This window comes from Camelus bactrianus, chromosome 7, assembly GCF_048773025.1.
Source record: "Camelus bactrianus isolate YW-2024 breed Bactrian camel chromosome 7, ASM4877302v1, whole genome shotgun sequence".
NCBI classification, from domain to species: Eukaryota; Metazoa; Chordata; class Mammalia; order Artiodactyla; family Camelidae; genus Camelus; species Camelus bactrianus.
The window spans coordinates 12,730,370-12,752,877 of NC_133545.1; the positions used below are offsets into that span (position 1 = coordinate 12,730,370).

The 22,508-nt window shown below is 45.0% G+C and overlaps 1 protein-coding gene across 2 annotated transcripts in view; it reads right to left on the bottom strand.

Moving 5' to 3' along the window:
• TBXAS1 (thromboxane A synthase 1) overlaps window positions 1-22,508 on the bottom strand; it is a 141,959-nt gene that overhangs the window by 50,524 nt on the left and 68,927 nt on the right. For both annotated transcript variants that reach the window (XM_074366929.1, XM_010947466.3), the window contains 3 exons: window positions 16,489-16,605; window positions 2,218-2,306; window positions 348-496 (listed from right to left, as the gene is read on the bottom strand). In XM_074366929.1, coding sequence (XP_074223030.1) covers window positions 348-496; window positions 2,218-2,306; window positions 16,489-16,605 — 355 coding nt within the window. The remainder of the gene's footprint in view (window positions 1-347; window positions 497-2,217; window positions 2,307-16,488; window positions 16,606-22,508) is intronic.

The following is a 22,508-nucleotide window of genomic DNA, read 5'->3' on the forward strand; positions in this document are numbered from 1 at the left end:
TCAGAAGACTTCTCTGCTTGAAGCCCGATGCACAGTGAACTAGAGCTCATAGGTGATTGGTTCCCGGCCCGGCGGCCATTTTCCTGACGGCAGTGGGGAGCCAGGCCGGGGTGACCTGTGATGGTAATAAGTGGCCCCAGGCTGGTGGCCAGAGGAGCCTGGACGGTCCCAGGAAGATGAAGCCTCCTCAGGGAGGACTCCACAGGGCAATGTCAGAGAACCCCCAAGGGACCTTTCCTGGTGGTAAGGGCTGAGCCCTGAAGCTGCCCGGCCCACCCGCCCCATGTCGCAGGGTCTGCCCAACTGGCTGTAGCCCACTTACCACCCTGGGCAGGCGCCGTACTTACAGATTAAAACCAGGATAGGTCTGGGGATGGAGAACTCAAAGAAGCGCCTGCAGTGCGTCACAAAGGGGTGCTCAGGAGCCTTCCGGGAGTCCACCGGGGTGCCGAAGGCCACGCTGGCAACCACGTCTGTGGTGTAGCAGCAGTAGCACCTGCGGGAGGGGGACCGTTTGTTTCTGGGAAGGACCCGGCCACTGGCCTCCCCATCACATGCGCTCCTGGAGAGGCACGACTCCATCGTCTGCCTCTTCTGAAGGGGAGCTTCTGGCAGATCTGAAGAGAGGCAGAGGGAGAGGAGCTGCTGGGATTCCATCCTGGCAGTGTGACTGCAGGACTCAAGAGGAGATGTAAACACACAACAGAGAGGGAATCTAGACAGAGGTGGGGGAGGGGAGGAGAACCTCACGTACTCAACTTTGAGACTTCCGGCAGCTTCAAACCAGACGCCGTCAAATACCAAGAAGTACACTTTACATTTTCCTCCCCATGAAGGAGGGAGAACACTTGACCCAAAGCCTATGTGCTTTACCCCAAAGCTGTGCAGAGCACATCCAAGGTCCAGGTCTGATGACTGACTGACCCACAGCAAATTGTGATGGATGAGGTAACCACCTGATTATCTGGCTTTATTCGCTTTGTCCCCCTCTTCCTCCTGATGATTTTACAGCTTACATAAGAACAACAAACAAAAAACCAGGGCCCTTCACACTCAGATAAATACAAGACAAACTTTGGGACCAGGTTTGTGAACATATGTGTATTATTACAAAAAACGCACGTTGCACTTTAGAAACAAACAGAAGGGAAAGTGTCTGGCAGTAGCTCCAGTAAAATTCACCTCTTAGGCTCTAGGAAATCTGCCCCTCAAATGGCCATTTTAAGCTAGGATAATCCTTTTTTGTTGTCTTGTAGCAGTAGTCCGTTTACTTCTAAAAAGGCTAGCAACTGGGTATTCATATCCTTTTATAATTAAAAGTTCTATCTTTGTGGCTTCATGTAGACACACACTTAGTTCCTCTTCTTCATAAATTCTATAACCAACGACTTATCCTTGAGGAATACGTGACATCTCTAAATGACTTCTTTTATTTTGACTGCTTTTATTGAAAACATTTCTACAATTGATGACACATTTCCCTGTGACAGCAGAAACCATAATTTGATTTCACTGAGTGTGATTTCATCTGATCCTAATGGCTGAAGATGTGAAGGTTTTAAGAGTTGGTTACTTTGCTTTTATGACTGCTGGGCCCATCTTATCTTAACTCATGCACCTTAGGACCAGCGAGAATGTATGGGAGAGAATTTTGTAAACAATACGGTAGAATGTAAATGCTGGTGATGATTATGTTATTATTTTATTAACAATGATAATAAGGGTGAGTTGGCTTCAGGGTGATCTGCTATGCAACTCCTAATCTGCAGTAATCTGTAATTTAGCACAGGACAACTAGGCAAAAAGCCAATCAGTTGTTTAAATTCAGTGTCCACCAGTAAGTCATGGCTTCTAGGTGAAGGTGTGCCACAGCGTTTCTTGAATTAAAAATGCACAGACTTTCTCCCAGGACCCTGTCCTCTCTGCATATCCTGCCCACTCCTGGGTCTACAGAAGTTGGAGGGCAAGTCTACAAATACAGCCCTCTTCGGGCTCCCTGAACATGCCACACCTTCCTGGGCTTTGTTTGCATTTGTGGCACATTTTCTGTGGGTTTCATGTCTTCTTCTTCATCCACCCATGCTCTTATGAGCTTTTCTAACATTTCCATAGTTTGCTGGTCCCAAGGTGATTGTCCAACAATTATGTACAGTTATAAGAAGTAGCAATTTGAAAATGCGATCTTTCATCTGTATTTTAGCCAGGCAGCAGCCTTACCTCTGGATGTCGAAAGCGTCCCCAGATTCTGCGTAGCGCTTTAAATCGGCCAAGAGCAGGTCACAGGCTTGGCTGATGAGAGGAATCATCTGAGAGCGAATCAGAAAGGTGTGATTAGGACCCCATGCAGGGAGCACACCTAAATTAGCTGCAGATGAAGAGGGGATGGGTGGTGCTTCCTGGGAAAATGGCCATTGTTATGAATGTAACTTCGGTGCACCCAAGATTGAAGAGGAAGATCTAAAATTCACCAGTATTGTAAAACACAATAGCTGTAAACATCTGTTTTAGCTTAAGCAATCTGGTTATTTTGGAAGTAAAAATAAGAGAAGATTTAGAGTAAATACCATGAAATAACTATGAAAATGATCATTAAATGCTTAGAAATGAGAATCAGTATCATTTTGTGACATTTGGTTAGCATTAGCATGTAAACAGACCACAGTCCATATGTACTAATGCTGGAATTAGCCCAAATCCGTGTTTGCTTGGTTCCAATTACATTCTAGATCTTCCGCTAGAATATAGAATCTCAGTATCAAAAGCAACCTAAGGTCATCCATTTCAACTTCTTATTCAGTACGAAAACCATTGGATGGATGGTTATTTCTTTCTGCTTAAGTTGCTTAAATCTTCCAATATAGGGAACCCTTGACTTTCAGAGGCCTTCAATGCCCACACAGAACAACTGTGGAATTTGCTTTTTTAATATTAAGATATCTTTATTATGGAAAATTTCTAACATGGACACAGAAAGAGACAATGGTGTCATGATCATTCACGTAGTTATGATCCAGCTTCAACAAATTTGGGTCTCATTTTGGCTGCCCACAATGCTGACCCCAAGAGTCTGGCTTACGTGGGTGGAGTTCTCCTTGGAGCCGGATGGGCACCCACGTGGCCTTTTATCCTCTCCTGGGTGTTTGAAAAGCCAGGTTGGAAACCTGAAATGCCGAGGGGAATCCTTCCAAATGGTGCACATTCTGGACTAACCCCATAGCTAAAGCAACGTGCCGTGATACATCGTTCTGTGTTTCTGATGGAAAACATATTTTGAAACGTTACTTATGTTTAGATTTTACTTTTTTGACAGTAAAGTATAAGTTCCTGGGATAGGAGGAGATTTTGTTTAGATTTTACTTTTTTGACAGTAAAGTATAAGTTCCTGGGATAGGAGGAGATTTTGGTCTGTCCATTTCTGTATCGTCAGCACTTAGAACAGCGCCTGGTATGTGGTAATTTATTGAAAGAATAAGTTAGTGAATGAATGAATTTTAACAATTACATAAAACTCACTCTTTGCTCGTAAAGTCCTAAGGCATTAGGAAAAGTTATAAAATGTGGGTCTTCTTGTTAGAAGATATGTTGTTTTATTGAGGCATCTGACTCCCTCTGATAACCCTTGGCTGGTTTCATTTCTTTCTTCTTCCACGTGAAGGTGCTCCAAACACTCGGACAGCAGGTGCTGCCCCAGATCCGCCGTCATCAACTAGACGGTCGTTCCCTATCCCTTCAACTACTCCGGGCACCGCGTGGTTTGCCTACACTGTCCCTTCTTATTTGTCTCTCTCTCCCTGCCTCCCTGCCCCACCCCATCAGCCTCTCTCCTATAAGGCGGCTCCATAAATGGAAAAGCATTTCAGGTGCAATCCCATAATCATAAATGGATCAGTTCCCTGCACATCAGTCGCAAAGCAAGGTACATGTTGACTTTTCGAGAAGACACGTAACACAGGCAAATATTGAGGTTCAGGTCAATGGAAACCACACGGTTCTTTTCCCCATGAATCATCACTGTGTACAGCTGATTCTTGGACCCTTTAGGGCCCATTCATTGGAAGGGCTTTCCATTTACCTAACTTGTATTGCTGTAAAAAGCTGCCCTGCCTTCTATTCTGAGTGGAACAATCTCTTAACTGCCCTGAAACATTCAGGTGCTTGGAGAAGCCCAGCAGGGTGGGCAGGCTGGGTTGCTGTTGGCCGATGTTGGAGCGGTGCATGGCTTTGTTGGACTTCCCCCCATGAGCTCCATTCAAGCCAACCCCATATGCTCTGGGGGATAAGGGAAGTGCAGTGTCCCCAGCGGCCCCAGTGTGGGAGTTGGTCTTGAGAAGCAGAAGGGCAGTTCTATGAGTGAAAGAGAGTGAGCTCTGGGCTGAGCTCAGGGCTATGGGAGCATCCGAGAGCCTCCCCTTGTTCCTTGTTGCCAAGACTCTTGGAGGGAGGATCAGGAGAGGGAAATCCAGGGAAAAAGAATTTTCTACTCAACAACACATAAGGGCTTAGAGCACCGGGGTGATTGTTCTCGGTGTGGATGGGCCAAGGATATACCCATGCACTCAAATCTCATTTCCTGTCACCTTGGCCATTCCTTCTTTGTTTCACTTGAAATTTGGTCAGTGTGTCTTCTAAGCCTTCAGCTGGTTAGCACCACGTGCCAGGACTGGACACAGAGCTGTGGTCCTCCGCTGGACTGCTGCTCAGGCAGCCACAGGATTCGTCAGTATCACTGTTCCCAGCTCTTTGGCCAGTTGGGCGTGAACTTAGGTAAATATTCCACCAGGAAGCACACTTTGTCACATGATTTGCAAAAACAGAAATGTAACTTACCTATCTACCTATCCTGAAGTCCACTTGAAAAAAGAAAAAAAAAAAAGGCAAAGAAATGAGGATGACTACCCTGAATTACTAGCATGATAATTCTGGGTGGACTTTTCATGACTACTGCATTCTATCCTAAATTCTCACAAACCATCAATTTAATAATCCATTAGTACAAAAGTGCATGTAAATGGGTCACTTCTAACAGCCTCTAGGCTGTTACTTTCAATAAAGCTCAAATTACCTTAATGTTTGGAGAACTCGGGACTATCCAAGCTGCATTTCTATGACTGGCTTCACTGGCTACATTCCTTCCCTTATTTTAATAAACTTAGTGGTACAAGTGAACTATACTTTAATAAAATCTCATATACCAAAATAGCTTTTAGATTTATTTCAGAGGAATCGTAACATGGTAAAAAGAAACATACTGCTTGAAAGGAAGTCTCTTTAGATATCAAGCTTGAAGCTTCCTTAATGTAACAAACACAGGACGCAACACAAAACTTGATTTGCACACAACTCTTCAGAAGCGGGCGCTGTGTATGAAGAGGGGGCTCCCTATACTGAATCCGATCGCGTGCCTGGACAGTGCAAAATGGGGTGGACCAGCTGCCCACCGTCGGCTCTTCTACCGGCTTGTGATTGGGATGCTTTGTTGTCAGCTGGCGTGATTGCAATTTCTACTACACTCTGCCGGCTGTCTGTTGAACTGAATGGATAATGACATTTTTATTTAGGTTAATGTGATATGAGATGGGGCATGTAATATGAAAAATGTTTTAAAAAGCAATGCAGAGAAAATATTATAAGACAGTGGAGCATGATCTGTATGCTGGCCAGTAGCCGTCATTTCAGTTTTTCTTCCTTGCATTATGCTCAAGTGGTTATGGAATATTTACTCTTACATGAGTTGCATGCAAACAAAAGCCCTCTTTGATGGGCTTGCAAGCATCTTTATACAATCCACAAACCCCACAGTTATTCCACTATATTCGCAGACGAGTGGGCATAGGTGGCTTGTACAAACACACATGCACAGATGAACACACGATGCTCTCATCAAGCAGCTCTTAATAAAAAGACTCTCATTCGGTGGTTCTGTTTCATTTTCTTTGTAGGATAATGAATGATTTGTTTTTGGGTTTTTTCCCACGTTTTTCATAATGCACATATGTTACACTTATAATCAGATAAAATATTAATGTTATTAGGTTTTTAAAGAATTACTTTTTTGGAGGGGGAGGATTTACAGTCCACAGCCAAGCTTGGGGGAAACGTTTCCCATTTTGCTTTTCTCACTGCTCACTTTGGTTATAGATGATGCTGCATGTACGGCTGGTCAGCTTTTTGGTAATTAGTGGTAACCATCAAGGGTAAAGCACCATCCTCTGCCTGGGAAGGAAATTTCCAAAGGAAGGAAGTCTTTACTCGTCTGGAGTTTACTGTGTAATTAAATTGCCCAGTGGGAAAAAAGGGGAATCTTTACCAACTATGTCTGAGGAATTATGAGTCAAGATGTAGAAAGAGGGCAAAAGAATTAATTCCAGGAAGTAGAGAGAGGTCTTTTAGAGACCAAGATTCTGGCGTTGTTAAATATACTTGGCCTGGGGAGAGCAAACACTCAAAGCCAATGATTAGCTTTTTTCTCCTTGGCACTTTCTAGTCTGCCTGACCTTAGGCAAATTGCTTAACTTCAACAGGTCTATTTCTTCATCTGCATAATGGGAATAGTAGTACCTCCCTTGAAGAGTTGTGACAAAGATTAGGAACAAAATGTGTGAAAGGTTTAGAAGGCAGTGACTAATCCAAGCCTGGTGTCCATTCTCCAGAAGAGTCCCATGCTCCCAAACTAGTGTGGGTGCCTGGCATCCTTCTCTGCTCCCTCTTCCTCACAGACCTGTTCTTGTCTCATCATGTTAACATCTCTTCCTCTCTTGCATCTGTCCCTTCATTCTTCTCTCCCCAGAGACCACTCTAAATCAGGCTTTGCCACCTGTCACCTGGTACATGGCTGTCATCTGTTTCTTGAAAACAAAGACCATATCTTAAGCATCTTTGTCATCTTAGTAACTTGTATAGTGCCTGGCATATAGGTGCTGTAAAAAAAGCAGTTTTTGAAAGTACCTCCTGGCCTCCTGTCTTTTCATTTTCCAGTCCATCCCCTACTCAGTCACCAGACTGGTCTTCTGACAACACTTGTTATCTGAGCAATGTTTTGCTAAAATTCTTTGGAGATCCCTATTGGGTGAAGGACATAGGGCAAGCTTCTTTTCCTGTCTTCAAAAGCCTGTTAGGAACTGAATCCTACCAATAACCATGTGAGTAAGCTTAGAAGCAGATCTCCCCGCACCACTCTCCTGCAACCCCCATCAAGACTTCAGATGAGATCACAGCCAAAGTCAACAGTCTGACTAGTTGACCTTGAGACAGAGGCACCCAGCTAAGCCATGCACAGACTGATTCCTGACCCACAGAAGCAATGAGCTAATAAAGGGGTTGTTGTTTTAAGCTGCTAAGTTTTGGGGGGGGGTAATTTGTTACACAGCAATAGATAACTAATACACTTTCAGTGTCACTCTTGTGGCAACTCTTGTATGCTGTCATGTATTATTGAAGTTTTCAGTATTTGTCCTGTCAGGAATGAGCAAAAGTGCCACATATTCAGTTGATTCTCTAGCAATATCTATGGGATGACTGAATGTTCCTTGAAGGCCTTGACATAGAAGGTATGCAAAAAACATTAATAGATTGAGATGCTCTTCCTATCATAACATGAATGCAGTGCAGTTTGCTGGGAGCTGGGTCTGAATGAAAGACCTGAGATCCATGATGACCTACCTCTTACTTTGGACAAGTCCTTTGAATCTCTCTGAACTTGAGTCTTCACCCCCAGATGAAGGGCTGATTGCAATGAGCATTAAAGTCCCTTTCCATGGACATCCTAGGATTCCAAGATCACTAAGCACCAGTTGAGACAGTTGCCTGCAGACCATGGAAAGAATAGGCAACTTCCTAGTTGGGGGCAGCAAAGCCTGTAATTACGCCATCCCCAAGATGCCTTTTGGCATCTCTTTGATGCATTGGCTGCAGAATTACATAAAGATCTAAATGGCAGAATCTGGTTATATTTATGTTCACATGATCTCATAAAAGTGAGAGTCAGAACTCCAGATCCGCTGACTTCTGGCTTGTTTTTTTCCTCCAAAATCAGCATCCACATTCCTTTTACTCTTCAGTTATTTAACGTCTAGGTTATAATTTCACTCGGTGTAGCTCTGATGTCATAAACTTGAAAAACAAACAAACACCATTAAGCCTCTGGCACTCCAGCAGTTTGGAGAATGGAGTTGGCCTGAGTGGTGGGGAAGACAGATTTCCTGAGCAGGAGGAGGGAAGGAGAGCATCTCTCCTGTGTTAACTTAGACCTCTAAGCTGAGATGCCCCCTACACATGGATGGGGTGTAGACTGGGTGACACATCTGCCCACACATGAAGAGGGATTCAGAGAAGAGCCCTAGGAGAGGCCTCTGCTCTGAGATCAAACACGGCCCCAGGGAGCTGCCCACCTTGGGGCCACGGCGGAGCGGAGACTCCAGAGAGACAACTTGCAGTTCCCCTCATCCCCTCCGGAAGTGTTTGCCCCATGGGGCAGGGAGACATCTAGCATCTTGGAGGCTAAATAGCTGAAATGGAACCCCTCTTCCTCACTCCCCCACTTTCAAGTATTTAATAGCTCCTTGGTCTCCAGTGAAGTTTGCACCAAGCATCCCCCGGGCACAGAACGGCGGGCTCCATGCCTCTACCGAGTCTTCCAGTTTTCTCTCACTAATCCCTTACATGTACTCCGTGTTCCAGCCAATTTGTACTGCTTGAGTCCCTGAACGCACCCTGTACTTTCTGTCCAGATGCCTTTGTTCCTGCAGCTCATTCCACCCACAACGCACCTTCTCCCTCTGTCAGAACTCAGCAAGATCATCAGGGCTCAGTTCCAGTGCTGCTCACTCCCTGCCCCCGAAAGTGGTTTCTGATGCTCAAGAGAAGATGTGAACTCTGTCACCGTCCTGGTGATAATGTAGGAATTTAGGCACTTTGTTGCCCTTCTACATTATAAACCCCTTAAAGACAGGAGCTAATAAATACTGGTTGAATTTTATGAATTTAACATTTCATTCTGTCTGGCATTCTTCGACTTGTGGGCAACACTGTTTGGGAACTGATATCAAAGGGGATTTTCTGAATAAATAAGGGTCAGCTAGTGAGGATGGGAGATGGTATTTAAACATGCTGTTCGATTAAAAAAATAGAAAAAGTAATTCCTTAGAGTGCTCTAAACTGGTGACAAACGGAAAATTAGCACCAGTGAACGAAACTCGTAACCTCCTTCGGCCATCCAGATATTAAAAACATCCATGACTTATTTTATGCAAAATTTCCTGCTGGTAAGTATCAGCTCTAGCCATCTAGGTGAGTAATCAAGTATCATTTCTAGTAAGTCAGGGGCTCCTGTCAGGAGCTGTGACCAATTAGAACTCAGCCCGAGGAGGCGGTGTCTGCCCGTGTTGCTAAGCAACAGCCAAGCCGGGAGGCACATTGAGATGCTTTTTTAGGTTTAACCAGCAGCAAGTCGGAGTGACATGATGATGCTGGCAGAGGAAGACCAAATTATAACCCCGGATGGGGTGCCTGTGATGAGGAGTGTGTTTTCTTTCAAATGTGAATGGAGAAGGAGCATTTTAACCGGAATTTAAACAGTCCATCACTTCACCGATTTTAATTGGGAGATTAGGTGTCAGTGGAATACAACTACATTGCAGGATAATGGTCTCTTGCTGCTAGCTAAGTACCTAGACATTCTGGAAAATGGGCAGCTGAGCAGGAAGGGACAGTGTATTTTTGGACTCTGAAGTATTTATTACCTCAGTCACACTTGGTTATAATGACTCTCATTTTTATTGTCTGGAAGGATTAAGAAACAAAAGCAAATATTAAAAATAGGTGTCTGGAGGCCGATGCAGCCCAGAGAAAGCTCCTTGCTCCAACATTACAGAAAGACTGCATTCTGTTTTAGAAGCCCTTTTGTGTGATTGTCTGAGGAGTTTACAGTGAAATTTTAAAGGCCAAACTAAGCTATGGTGATGACTGTAATTCTGCAAAGACTTTTGCTCTGAAATGGTCGTAGCTATGCATTTACTCATAAGTCTGCTGTATCAACTTAAATTTTTTTAAAAAAAATTGTAGTCATTCTCGAGTAATATGTCTTCTCCACGGCAGGAAAGGCCTAGAGGGGATAATAACCACATCTGTCTCCGCCTTTAAGATTCATACATTATTGACTGTGCCTTCCTGACAGGAAACATCTGGATGAAAGTGGAAAATTAGGCACTGGGCTGGATGCACAGCGACCATGAGGGATACCAGCCTTCCCTGTGGGTCTGACTTTTCTTTAACTGAGTCCCCATGCCCAGAGCTATGATTGGCTCTTACTGTTGAGTGACACACACACCCAGCTCCAGGCTCTCATGTAGGAAGCTATCAGGTCTCTTCCATCTGCTCAGTGGGTCACCATCAGCTTAGTCATCTGGGTGAAATGTCTGTCACTTCTATTGGGCTTTGAGGACTGAGAAGATTCAAGCTGCCATATTGGGTTGGATCTGTGGTCCATCCAATTAGGAGCCTGGTCTCTGTCAGAGGTACCTAATAACAGAGTTCCCCGTGAAATCTACCTCCAAAGGCATAGTGCCCAATAGCCCCATTTCCCTCAGCAGGTGAATGTGATGTTAACTCCCCATGTTTTCACTTAATAAAAACTTATTTGAACCCAGAATAAACAAAATTAAACAGATTTCTTTCCTGGACTTTCCCCCCACCTCCAAGCCTTTAAGATGCATAGTGAATAGAAGAAGCTGGTTTGCAATATTTCACTGAATTAGATGACCATGGGGCCTCTTCAGTCCTCAATGATTTCAAATCTGTTTTCTTGGTAGTAATGCAGAGCTTGAAGTTCATTATCATATAAGTACAGTTTAAATGCTTTTCTCCTAAATGCATTATTTTATTCTTGCTTACACTGAAGGGTACCTGCCACTTTTGTGCAGACTTATACAATCTTAGAAGAGTCTTAGAAACTTATTCCAATTGACAATATTTTTCAGATCAGATGAGCTTAGAGAAATATACAAATGCATAAATTTCATGGTGTTCTCCTTCTTTCAGATGAGTTATAAAATTTAAAAATAAAATGAGTGCTAACCTGGGTCCCCAGAGAATCCTGTTTTTTATATATTTCCCTCAGAGAAGGATTAATTTTGTTTTGTTTCTTGAAATTAAATTGATTTACTCCCTGACCATTCATAAAGTTTTACACAATCCCAGGGTTACATATTAATAGTCTTTGGTAAAGAACCTAGCAAAAAAGTTGGTAAAAAAAAAAGAAAAATCCAAATAAATCTACCAGTTGCCCCTTTTGAAAAATTAATCTTTTAGGAGATGGGGTGAAAATTCTGGCAGATTAATCAGACAAAATTTTCCCTAATAAATGTGTCAGTTGTTTTCCCAGCAATGCTCAGCCATCCTTTAATATAAATCCCAATAACTTGTCTGTCACTGGACAATGATTTTGTTGGTCTCTTCCAGACTCAGGGATGTGTCAATCAAATGTTCACTAGTTCTTTCTCTGTATATATTATTTCCTGGTAAGGTGTAAACCAAAAACCAATTTTATTTTAAATAACAATATGGATTCATGATCAAATGCTGATTTTTAAACTAACTTTCATGCATTGGTGGCCAGAGTAGCCTAATATCCACACAAATAAAGACAGTGCCGTCCAGAGCTTTTGAATGTTAATGACACTTACAGACGCAGAGAGTAAAGGACTTAGGCTGCCAGGGGCTGAAGGGAAAACTCTCAGAATTCCAAAAGAAAACAAATCTTTATTTCAAGAATAAACTCTGAAGTTTGATAGTAAATGTCCAGGAGCTACTTATGAATTCAGAAAGGACTGGGGTATTGGTATTTCAAAGCTATACCCTCGGGAAGACTGACTCAGGTACCGCGTCCCAGTGAAGCGTGAGCTCCTGTGGGTTCCCTGGGCTTCTCTTGTGTCTGTCTCCTCCGCCCCAGGCCCTCTGTGAGCCTCATTCTCCTCTTTGTCTTTGTGACCTGCTTTCCCTGTTTCTTCACGCATATACTTGTGACCCTCTAAAGAGGAAGTCAACAATTTTTCTTTGATGAAATTATTTCCCGTTTATTCCTCTTTATCTTAGTCCTTAGAAAGCTTCCTGGTTCTTTGATTCCTCATCCATCTATCCATCCATCCAGCAAATCATTATTGAGTACCCATTATGTGCTTTGTGCTACAGACAACAACAAAGAAAAAACAAGTAAAATAAACGGAATGTCAGCCAGTGAGCTAGTCCTACAGAGAAAAATAAAGCAGGAAAGGGAGTTGGGGGTTCTGGGCCCAGTTCGTGCAAGCCTGGGGAGGCTGTGGGTCTGAGATGGTCAGACGAGGGATCAAGAAGACTCATCACAAGTGCTTTCACCTCAGGCTCTAATCGGAATCTTGCAGGGAACTTGTAAAATGTACAGATTCTCAGCCACCCTAGAAATTCTCATTCTGCAGGTCCTGGGGTGGCTGGAATTACATATTTTAGTTTAAGGGTCGTAGGTGATGTTGGTGCAACCCTTGGTTACACAGAGTTTGAGAACCAGTGACCTGAAAATCAAAGGCCACTGTGAGGTTAAATTCCAAGGAACCATCCAGAAACCTGGAGGGTCACAAACGCTAGGGAAGGAGACAGTCAGGACCCTGATGTCTGGCAGCCAGCCCTCCCTCCCTCCTCCCCTCCATCCCTCTTCCGTAGGCTAGGAACCCTTCCCTTGTCAGATCCTCCATCATGGCAACACCTCCATGTAGAGGAGGCTCCATGCTCAGAGCCCAAAACCATGCTCTTCATATGCAAAGGGAGCTGCTTTGGGAATTAGGAAAGGCTTTTCACTCCCAACACAGCTTGGCTTCAGTAGGGCTCAAGAAAACCTAACGTGCAAAATTGAGCCGCCATCTCCTTGTTCTGGATGGTACTTGCTGCCTCCTTCTGAAGCAAGGATTCAGTGGAGGACAGAAAATCACAGGGGACACAATTCATGGAGCATGAAACACATAGACATTGGCTCAACATTAGAAAACTATTATCTTTGTCACGTACTTTTTAGTCCTCGTGTTCCTTTCTATTTAACCAGCATTTAACACCTTTGGCTGCTCCTCCTTTCTTGGCTCCTCCTTCCACATTCTCCTGTACTTCAAGCTGTTCTTTCTGAGTGGTCTGTCGGTCTCTCCTCTGCCCCTCACCCTCTTATTCTAAACACATTCCTATAGTGACCTCACCCATATGTTTTTTTCTTTTTTTAAAAACATTTCTTCTTTTTTTAATTAGAATATAGTTGATGTACAATATTATGTTAGTTTCAGGTGTACTACATAGTGATTTGATATTTGCATGCATTATGAAATGATCACCACGTGAGTCTAGTAACCATCTGTCCCCATACAAAGTTATTGATCATATTCCTTATGCTGTATATCACATGCCTGTGTTTTTGATGACCATCTTTCCTACCCTTCTCTCCCAAGTGCCAGATCTGCAGCCAGCTTTCTGCCTGATGCATCTACTTAGATGCCTCCCAGAAACTTTAAACTCACCAGGTCTAACCTCTCCAGAGAGAGGGAGAAAGCTGACTCACTACCTCTGCTCCTTTCAAATGAAACCTGAGAACCTAAATTGAACTACATTGAGTAGAAAGATGATTTCCAATGGAGCTTTAAGTTTCCTGGTAGAATATGTTATACAATGAGCTAGAACTGAAGCAAAACCCAAGGAGTCTAAGAAATTTCTTTCCCTCCCTCTTCCCTCTAATTTATGACCATCCTCTTTCTCCAAGGCATATTAGTATTATGAACAACTTAAAGGAAATCTATTTTCTGCAACTAATTCAGGCACTAGGAATTTAATTCCTGAGCCAGAAGGAGAAAATGCTTTGGATCCCAGGAGCACTGAATTTGTTTGGGCAATGACACTGTATCTGTTTCTGGCATATACCCTGTAATATGCTAAAGAAATCTAGACCCTGATAAGATCCTTTCCCCCCTCCCAAAGAAATAGGGTTCAAGACAGTAAAAAAAAAAAAAACCCTTTCCTCCCTCCCTCCCTCCCTTCCTTCCTTCCTTCCTTTCTTTCTTTCTTTCTTTCTTTCTTTCTTTCTTTCTTTCTTTCTTTCTTTCTTTCTTTCTTTCTTTCTTCCTTCCTTCCTTCCTTCCTTCCTTCCTTCCTTCCTTCCTTCCTCCCTCCCTTTCTTTCTTTCTTTCTTTCTTTCTTTCTTTCTTTCTTTCTTTCTTTCTCTCTCTCTCTCTCTCTCTCTCTCTCTCTCTCTCTCTCTCTCTCTCTCTCTTTCTGTCTCTCTGTCTCTCTCTTAAAAAATCAGTTACCCTTCATCAATTTCTTTTTTAACAAACAACGAAATTCTTTCTGCATCTATTGGGCTGTCAAGCCATTGTTTACTCACAAATCTGGAAGTATGATGCAACATGTTTGAGCTAGTGATGTCAACCCATGGTTTATCTACCTCTCCTGCCCACCCTCTCTTTTGGGTAACTCAACATTTTTAGCGACTAGATGTAATAAAGGCGACCAAAATATGCTTAACACCTTTTTAAAGGAGCAGTCCTTCCTTTGAACAAATTCTCCCGTGAAACCTCAGTATATTAACACAGCTAAATGTGGAACAGGGCTCCTGGCTCCGGCTGAAGCAGGACGCCCCCCTCCTCCAGTTTCTTTGTGGGGAACTTTGACTTGTGGTGGTTGCCGGCTCTGGCTTCACGTTGGAATCGCCTGGGGAGCTGTAACACCCCCTCAGACCCAGGCTGCATTCCAAACCAAACCAATTTAATCACAACTTCTAGATGTGCAACCCAGACAGGAGTGGTCTTTTAGGCTCCCCGGGTGACTCCAATGTGCACCTGCAGCCGAGGAGGGCTGAGCCCTGCGCAACACCCCCATCCTTATCAGACTGGGGCATGGGAAGAAGGAACTGAGCTTGCGTGGGCGAGCCCGGGTGGGATCTGGGGTCCACACTGGCGTGTGCTCTCTGCCGCACTCCTGTCGGGGAGGCTGTAGTTGTCCCATTCTGGGAAAAGTGTTAGCAAGCCCCCCACCGCCAGAGCGCAGGGCTCCATTTCTCAAACAGTTTTGCCAGTGGGAAAGGAGGTTTCTGTCTGAAACCTGTTTCCATCCCTCAGTTGATTCCAAACTTAGGCAGAAAATAGAGGGGTGTTGCTTCTGATCCTGCTAGGTTTCCACAGAGGTACCATTTGCTCCACCCTTCTAACAACCCCTGGGACAGTCCTAGGGAGCTTCAGGACATGGCAAATCACAGGGAGATAAGAGAAGCAATCAAGCAGAGAGGTTAAGAGACTTCTGGAGCTGGGGTCTAACCTTGGCTTTGCCACACTTACTAGCTGTGTGACATGACGCATGTTACTTAATCTCTTTGTGCCTCAGCTACCTCATCTGTAAAATGGGTGTGATAATGGTATTTGCCTCACCAGGATGTGCTGAGGATTAAGTGTGCTGATACACACTTAATAATGCTGTGTGTATTAGCTGGTGCTATAAACTGAGACTCATGTATTCAACGAAGCCCAGGCATTCTGGAACAGCTAGATGTGGTGGATGGCTGTGGAAGGGCACTTGCTTTGGAGTTGCCAGTGCACCTGGGACTCAGACTGAGGCAGCCCCTTAGCCACTTCACATCAGAGGGTGCTCAAGGACTCAGTCCTGAACTGTTGCTGTTGCAGAATTCAGAGGAGGTATCAAAGCCAGACCAGCAATGGAGGGGCCATCAGTGAGGATCAAGTGTGAGAGAACTTGGCCAGGAAGCAGGACACACAGTATGTTTTGTTTGTGCAGCAGGTAGGGAAGGTGGGCCCCTGTGTGGGGAAGGAGGGAACCCCGGGTTTAAGAGCATCTTGTAAATGAGGCTCTTCTCTCTGACTTGGCCGCGAAGGTTATCCTGGGCACACCTGCCCCCGAGTCCTGCAAAGGACAGCCTCATACTCCTCCCTGATAATCCGTGGCTGTCTCTTTCCTATTTCAGACTTGACTCAAAGCTCAGCTTTGTTTCACGATGTTCTCGAGTTCCTTGCTGTATAAAGTGTGGTTCACTGTTCAGAAGGATCCGCATCACCTGGGGGCTTGTTAGACATGCAGAATCTCAGGCCCCACCCCAGACCTGCTGAATCTGAATCTGCATTTTGACAAGATGCCCAGGTGAACCATTACACATGAAAGGATGAGGAGACCCCTCCAGCTTGCTCGTGGCTGCCCCCCAGGTGCTGGGTAGGGGCAGAGCCTCGGGACTTAGCAGGCACACAGCAAGTGCTTGCTGATTCATAATAGATTCGTGGCAGCTGGGGATGTGGAAGGCTGGAGAAGTGAAAGATACTCCAGGATCCTGGCTTTCTGGATCATAGGGAGGTTTGAAGGCTGCAGCAGGCAGGGCATTTTGATGTGCCACCCGGGCAGGTGACTCAACGTGAAGCAGCTGCCTGTCACAATTTGGAGAGAAGAAACCTGCTCCTTACGGAAGAGTCTGCGCTTCCCGCGTCTTACCTCATTCAGCTTTTCAGGAGTGAAAGCAGAAGTCAGGACACTTCTGACCTCTTTCCATCTTTTGTCGCGTAAAAACAGGACACTGTTGGCTATTTGTTTGGACTCCAAACCCGACGCCTGATGGAAAGCAACAAGCAGAGAGTTAGGACACAAGGGAGCCACAGTCACCTCAGTGGCAATACAGTCCATGATAAACCTTCTGGTGAGACTCACCCGTGACCAACAACTAGGAGATTCCTCCTGCAAGGACATAAAGAAGAATATAAAGGCTCATGGACAAAAGAGCCGTGGCTGAGGGCCCACCGGGAGCAGATGGGGATGCTCTGCTGGCCCAGATCTACCTTGCTCCTCTGTGGGCATCACTGTAAATAACTCAGCGGCTTCTGTGTGTTCTGAGATCCCCCTGCTGAGCGAAGGTTCCCTGGGGACCCAACAGCAGGCTTCGTGGAGATGGGCTAGTCTTTCCTGGGATAGAGTCTCCTGTCTGAGCGATGTGGGAGGGGTTTTCTGGCTGGATTGGTTAGGTTGGGCCAGGAGTTGGCAGGCTCACGTTTCGGTCCTTGGTATGTGTGTATGTGTGGTGGGGAGGGGAGCGGTGGGGAGTGTTGGGGGAGGGGAAGGGAAAACAGAGTCCTTCAGAAGCATGTCCTGACAGAGCTGCTTCCAGAACTGCTGTCAGGTTGCTTCTGTGTTCTCTGATTCATTCATTCATTTTTCTAATTCAACGAACATATGTCGAATGTCTAATACATGCAAGAAATTGGCTATATGGTGCTGAATAAAGAAGACATTACATTGGCCCATTGGTCCTCTTGGAGTTGATGGTCTAGTGGGGAAGCTGACAGCTTCTCAACTAACAAATGGATGTCATTACAGTTCATGAGAAAGTGAATGTTATGAAGAGGGAGGGAGGGCGAGGTGAGAAAATGATAGGGGGTTAAAGGGCCAGGAAACTTCTCTGAGGAAGAGACAGTCCAGCTGAGTCTGGACATACAGGCCGTTCTTGTCCTTTCTAAAACCAGCTGCTCCTACCAAGTGGTCAAACTGGGGGTCACCACCGCTGTTCAGAGCACCCGGGGTCACATGGCGTGGCTAAGTTGGGGGCATTGGAGGACCAAGCATTCTTTAGAACCACATGTAATGTACGGTTTTGCTATTTCTTTTCACTGTTTTCATTGTACTTGAAACATGAAGCCAGCCATCATAACTCAAAAGCCTTGTAAAAACTCATGTTTAGAGGAAAATTATAATTTTCTGATAAAATGTGAACACTCAAAATAAGCTATAAAACATAACTGCAAAGTATCTGGGTGGATTTAATTATATAGTAGAACCAAGTTGCTGGGATATTCTTCTGCAGAGAAATACCTCTCTATATTTAGAATGAAATTCTTTAGGAGTGCTGTGGTCACCGTACAGGATTGTGGATTTTGGGGAACATAACCCATCTGTTTAGATTCCAGAGTCAAAGGAGGAAATTGTACATTATGGATATTTGTATATTAGTAAAATCCAGTCTCATCCCATGCTTCGTGTAATGAAGTGTTTCAACCCAAGGAAAGATGAGTGGTGGTTTATGGGGTTCTGAGAAAGGGAGAGAGACGGGGACAGAGACAGAGACAGAGAGAGTATATATTTTTGTCCTGATGTGAAATATATTTATTACTGGAGGCCACAGTCAAAAATGTTTGAAAGCCCTATCCTAACCCAAACGCCAAGCCTGGAGTCTTCCTCTCCCTCAGCTGAACTCTTGTCAGTCACAGGACCATCAAGCTCTGGACGCTTATTGAGCACCTACTGTGTGCCTGGGTGCTATGGTGGCTCTGAAACTACCCAGTCCACGAATGGGATCCTTGCCCTCAAGGAGCTCACAGCTGACTCGGAGATGGGAACAGGGTGGTTTATAACAAATACTTGTTGATCTTGTAAGTAACAAAGTGCTTTTCACATGATTTCATTCGTTTGGGGGTAATTCTCCAATAATTAGGAAACACTGGCCTGCTAAGCGGCAATGGTTCAGTTGAGGACTCGTGGCTCCCCTGCTAAGTTTCCCTTGGACAGTTGAATGTGCTTGTCTTTTCAATTAAGATCTCTTAAAATAGGGTCTAACTTGTTAGACCAACTAAGCATAAACTTTAAACATTGAAGAATCACATCACCCTGAGAAGCAAGTTACTAAAACCAACACCGCTGCATCCTGTGCTCACGTGGCGAGAACAACCGTGCTTATCATGGGCCAGCCCAGTGATCCTCAAGTGGCCCAGGAGAGTCACATAAGAACCACCAGCCTCTTCCCAGAGTGTTGCAAAATGCATGCAGGGCATTTTCGCCATAACTGGGTGTGCATGTTACTATGAAAAAGGCTTAATAGGATATGAAGTCATCGCCAAATTAGTTGTCCTGTGTCCTGGAACATGCCAGAACATTGGCTCAAGGCCCACATAATCTCTGTGATGCCTTGGCAGGGCGGTCAACAGCCCTCACACAGCCTCACAGAGCTGCAGGCAACAGGTAAACAGAGCGAGGTGCTTTTAAAGACTCCAAGAGATGCTGTTTTACCTCAGTGGTGATGGATAGAGCACTGCTAATTTGTTTGGTGTTCAGTATGTCAAGGAGGATGCAAAAATATTACTATCAGAAGCATGCCATGATCACAAAAAGGCCAGGTCCGCTGTTACGAGCTTCCTCACACAACCGTGCACAGACGAGGAAGTTCTGTGGCACCACCCGTGTCCCTCCTCGCCGGGTGTGAAACACCTTGCTCTGCCCCTCCCTGTGTTACAGTCCATGAGAACTCTAGGCTTCTGGCACTTGCCACTTGGATAACCTCAAATTCTATACCTGAGACCATGTGCTATTTTCAACCTATGACTACTGCTCTCTGGCTGTACAAAGATTTCAGCCAAGCAGGGCTTATAGTTTGGTGCTTTGAAATATTTAAAGTGTCCATCTTCACTAGACAATTTTTGTCCATTCAGTCTTTGCTGGCAGAAGATGGTCATTAACATCACACCATCTTCCCTGTCTCTGCTTTAGATGGTGACTAGCCCGGGAGCGCGGCCTCCAATTACACTATGTGGAGGGTCCAGGGCTCAAGGGGACACGGTAAATTTTATTTAAGGCCCTGGGGGCATGTGGGGCTAAACCAAAGCTTGGGGTCTGTCTGCCAACTTAGCATCAGCAGGTGGAAAAAGGGGGCCTCTTTTAGTTTGTTCAAAAACAAGAAACAGGCTAAGACAGCCCTGCCTGAGACAGTTCAGAAACACAGCCATCGAGAGACCAGAACTGCTCCTATGCTTATTTATTGTCCTCTCCCCAGAATTCTAGATGTTACTCTCCTGGTTTACACATTTATTTTTACTTCTGCCCCCACAGAAGTCAAGAAAGAAGGTAGAAATATAAGAATGAGATTTTAACTTATTTCTCTCTTAAAAATATAAAGAAGGCTTTCTGCTGAAACAAGGGTCTGGTAAGACACACAAAAAATATGAAACCATTTTCAACAAGATTTTGAAGTTCTGCCAGGCACTGATGGAACATCTGGGCATTCAAATCAATACCTCTCAGTACTATTACTACACTGCTGGGGATCCACGAAACCCTCCGTGCCTTCCAAGATATTAGAGTTCATACGAATGCAACTTCCTGGACCTGGTTTTTTTCAGGACCAGCCACGTCCAGACATGGTGAAAGGAGAGGCCTGCAGCGGGCAGGCGTCCCATGTGGCTGTCACCCGGGACTTCCCTTGTCTCATCCCGGGATCAGAAACAGCCTGCAGGGTTTCCCGTGCACAGCACAATGTTGCATGTAAACCAAGAGACCTGCCTCAAAATAGACAGGGGTTCAGGCAAATGAGGTTGCACACCTGTGTTTTCTGGTTCCCTGGGTCTGTCTGAGCTTTAGGTAAGAACTTCTGCCTCTCTCGGAGCTGTGAACCTGTCATGTGAGCAGACCCTTCTCAAGAAATGCAAAGCTGAAAAAAGTAATCAAGATTTGACCAGAATGATGAGCGCTTCCCTAAGTCATGGACCAAAACCATTTTCACAGTTTAAACCTTGCTACTCCCACTGGAAAACTAGAATGTTTTAATTTACTCAACGTTTTATTTAAGAGAAAAGGGATCAGAAACTCTCAATGAGTAAGTTTTCCAAAGCTGTCAGTGGAGAGGTACTAGTTGCAGGTGGAGGGGGGCAAGTTTACGGCTAACTGGCCAAGGACCCCTCTCTCCTCAGTGGGTGCTGGCAGGCAGGTTCCTGTGGCCCAAGCACAGGTGGCCTGATCCCCTGGAGCACTGAATGGAGTTGGCCTTGTTGGTGAGCTATGTGACGGGTCAGCGTGCTCCTGTCCCCCATGATGGGGTCCTGCTGCAGATGCAGAGGGCAACGAGGTTTCCAGTGACTTATTTGCCTCAGAACTTGAGTAATCTTTATCAGTGCCAAGGGCTCTGTGGTTTCACAGGAACTCGTCCCATGAACCCCACATTGTTGTGGTGAGAAGGGGAAAGCAGTCCTGGAGAGGCTGCACCTGGGGCAGCCAGGCCCTGGGGTTTTTAATGTCTCTTAATAAACCACTCACCAAATCCATCATTTGGCTTTAGATGTGACTCTTGCGAGTGGATGGTGTGGCTGGACATGTGCCTGGAGAGGTGACCCCTATGTTGCCAGTGAGGACCTGAGGGCTGGCACCCCTACCGTCTTATGGCCACACCACCTTCCACCTCTGCTCCATAAACACATCATGGAATCTGGGAACAGGCATGCCTGCAGCCTGATCTGCTCTCTCTGCTATCATTTTGGACCAGAACTCGGAGCTCCTGGCAGCAGGTTTAGTGATGAAATACATCCTCTCCGTGCCCTCACTCTACTCGGCCAACCTAACATGGGCCAAAGACCCCTATCTCTTCCCACCCTCCCCACAGCTTCCCCAGCTCACAGGGGAAGGTAACAGGCCAGGAATAAAACCTTCTACCGCTGGTGATGACCATTTCTGCTGAGTCCCGTGGCCCAGCTCCAGTTTCCACAGATATTAAAAGAGCTTCCTTGAGTACCTGATAGCAAAGAGGAGCTAATTAAAGGTATCTAAACAAAAATAACCAAGTCCAGAGGTGCTGGGACAACTGAGGTTCTATAAATGCTAAGAAGATTGATTGAGGTTTAACGATAAACTGTGGTTGCAGCACCAGAAGCAAATTCTGGAAGTGCTGGGGGGAGTAGTAGGGCCCCCAGGAGCCCATTTGGAAAATGGGCAGGACCGAGCAAGACATTCCACGGAACTGAGTGGCCTCAAAAATGTAAATGGGAAAGCGAGATAGAGGAACTGCCACCCTGGGTCTGACCCATAGACTGCTCAGCCCAGTGTTGTCGAGTTGGAAAAAAATGTATCATTCAACAATTTTTGAATTCAAATATTTGCTCAGTGCTGACTCACGTCGGGGAGTTCCCCGTGGTGTCACCCCACCATCTGCCAAGGTGCTCTCTCAGTCCCTCATGGGATGCCTGCAACTCACATCAAATTTCAGAGCCAAACCCAGCCTCTCACATCACGGTCACTCTCCACCAGGGGCACATGGAAGTCACACCTGGATTTATGAGCAGGGATGGGTTCTCACAGTTGGAGAATGAAGCCGTGCGTTATTTAAGTTCCTTTTCACTTAATGTATCAAACTAATATGCTAAGATATTTTCTGTATCACAAGAGACCATTTGGTAGAAGCTTGCATGAAGTAAGCATTTAATGTTTACTGAATGAACGTATAATAAAGCTGAGTGGCTGAATACTTAAGTAAACATGGCTTATTAGAGGGAAGGCAGCATGGTGTCAGTAATAGGAAATCACGCCTCACTAATCTCCTTGAGTTCTTTGAGCAGATAAATAAGCATATGGATAAGAGGGAACCACAGTACCCAATTTAATTTGACTTTCAAAACCTGTGAGAAAATCCCACTCTAAAGACGGTTTTTAAAAAATTGAGTCACTAAGGGTTGTTTTATCAGGAATGTGGAATTGGCTTAAAGACCATA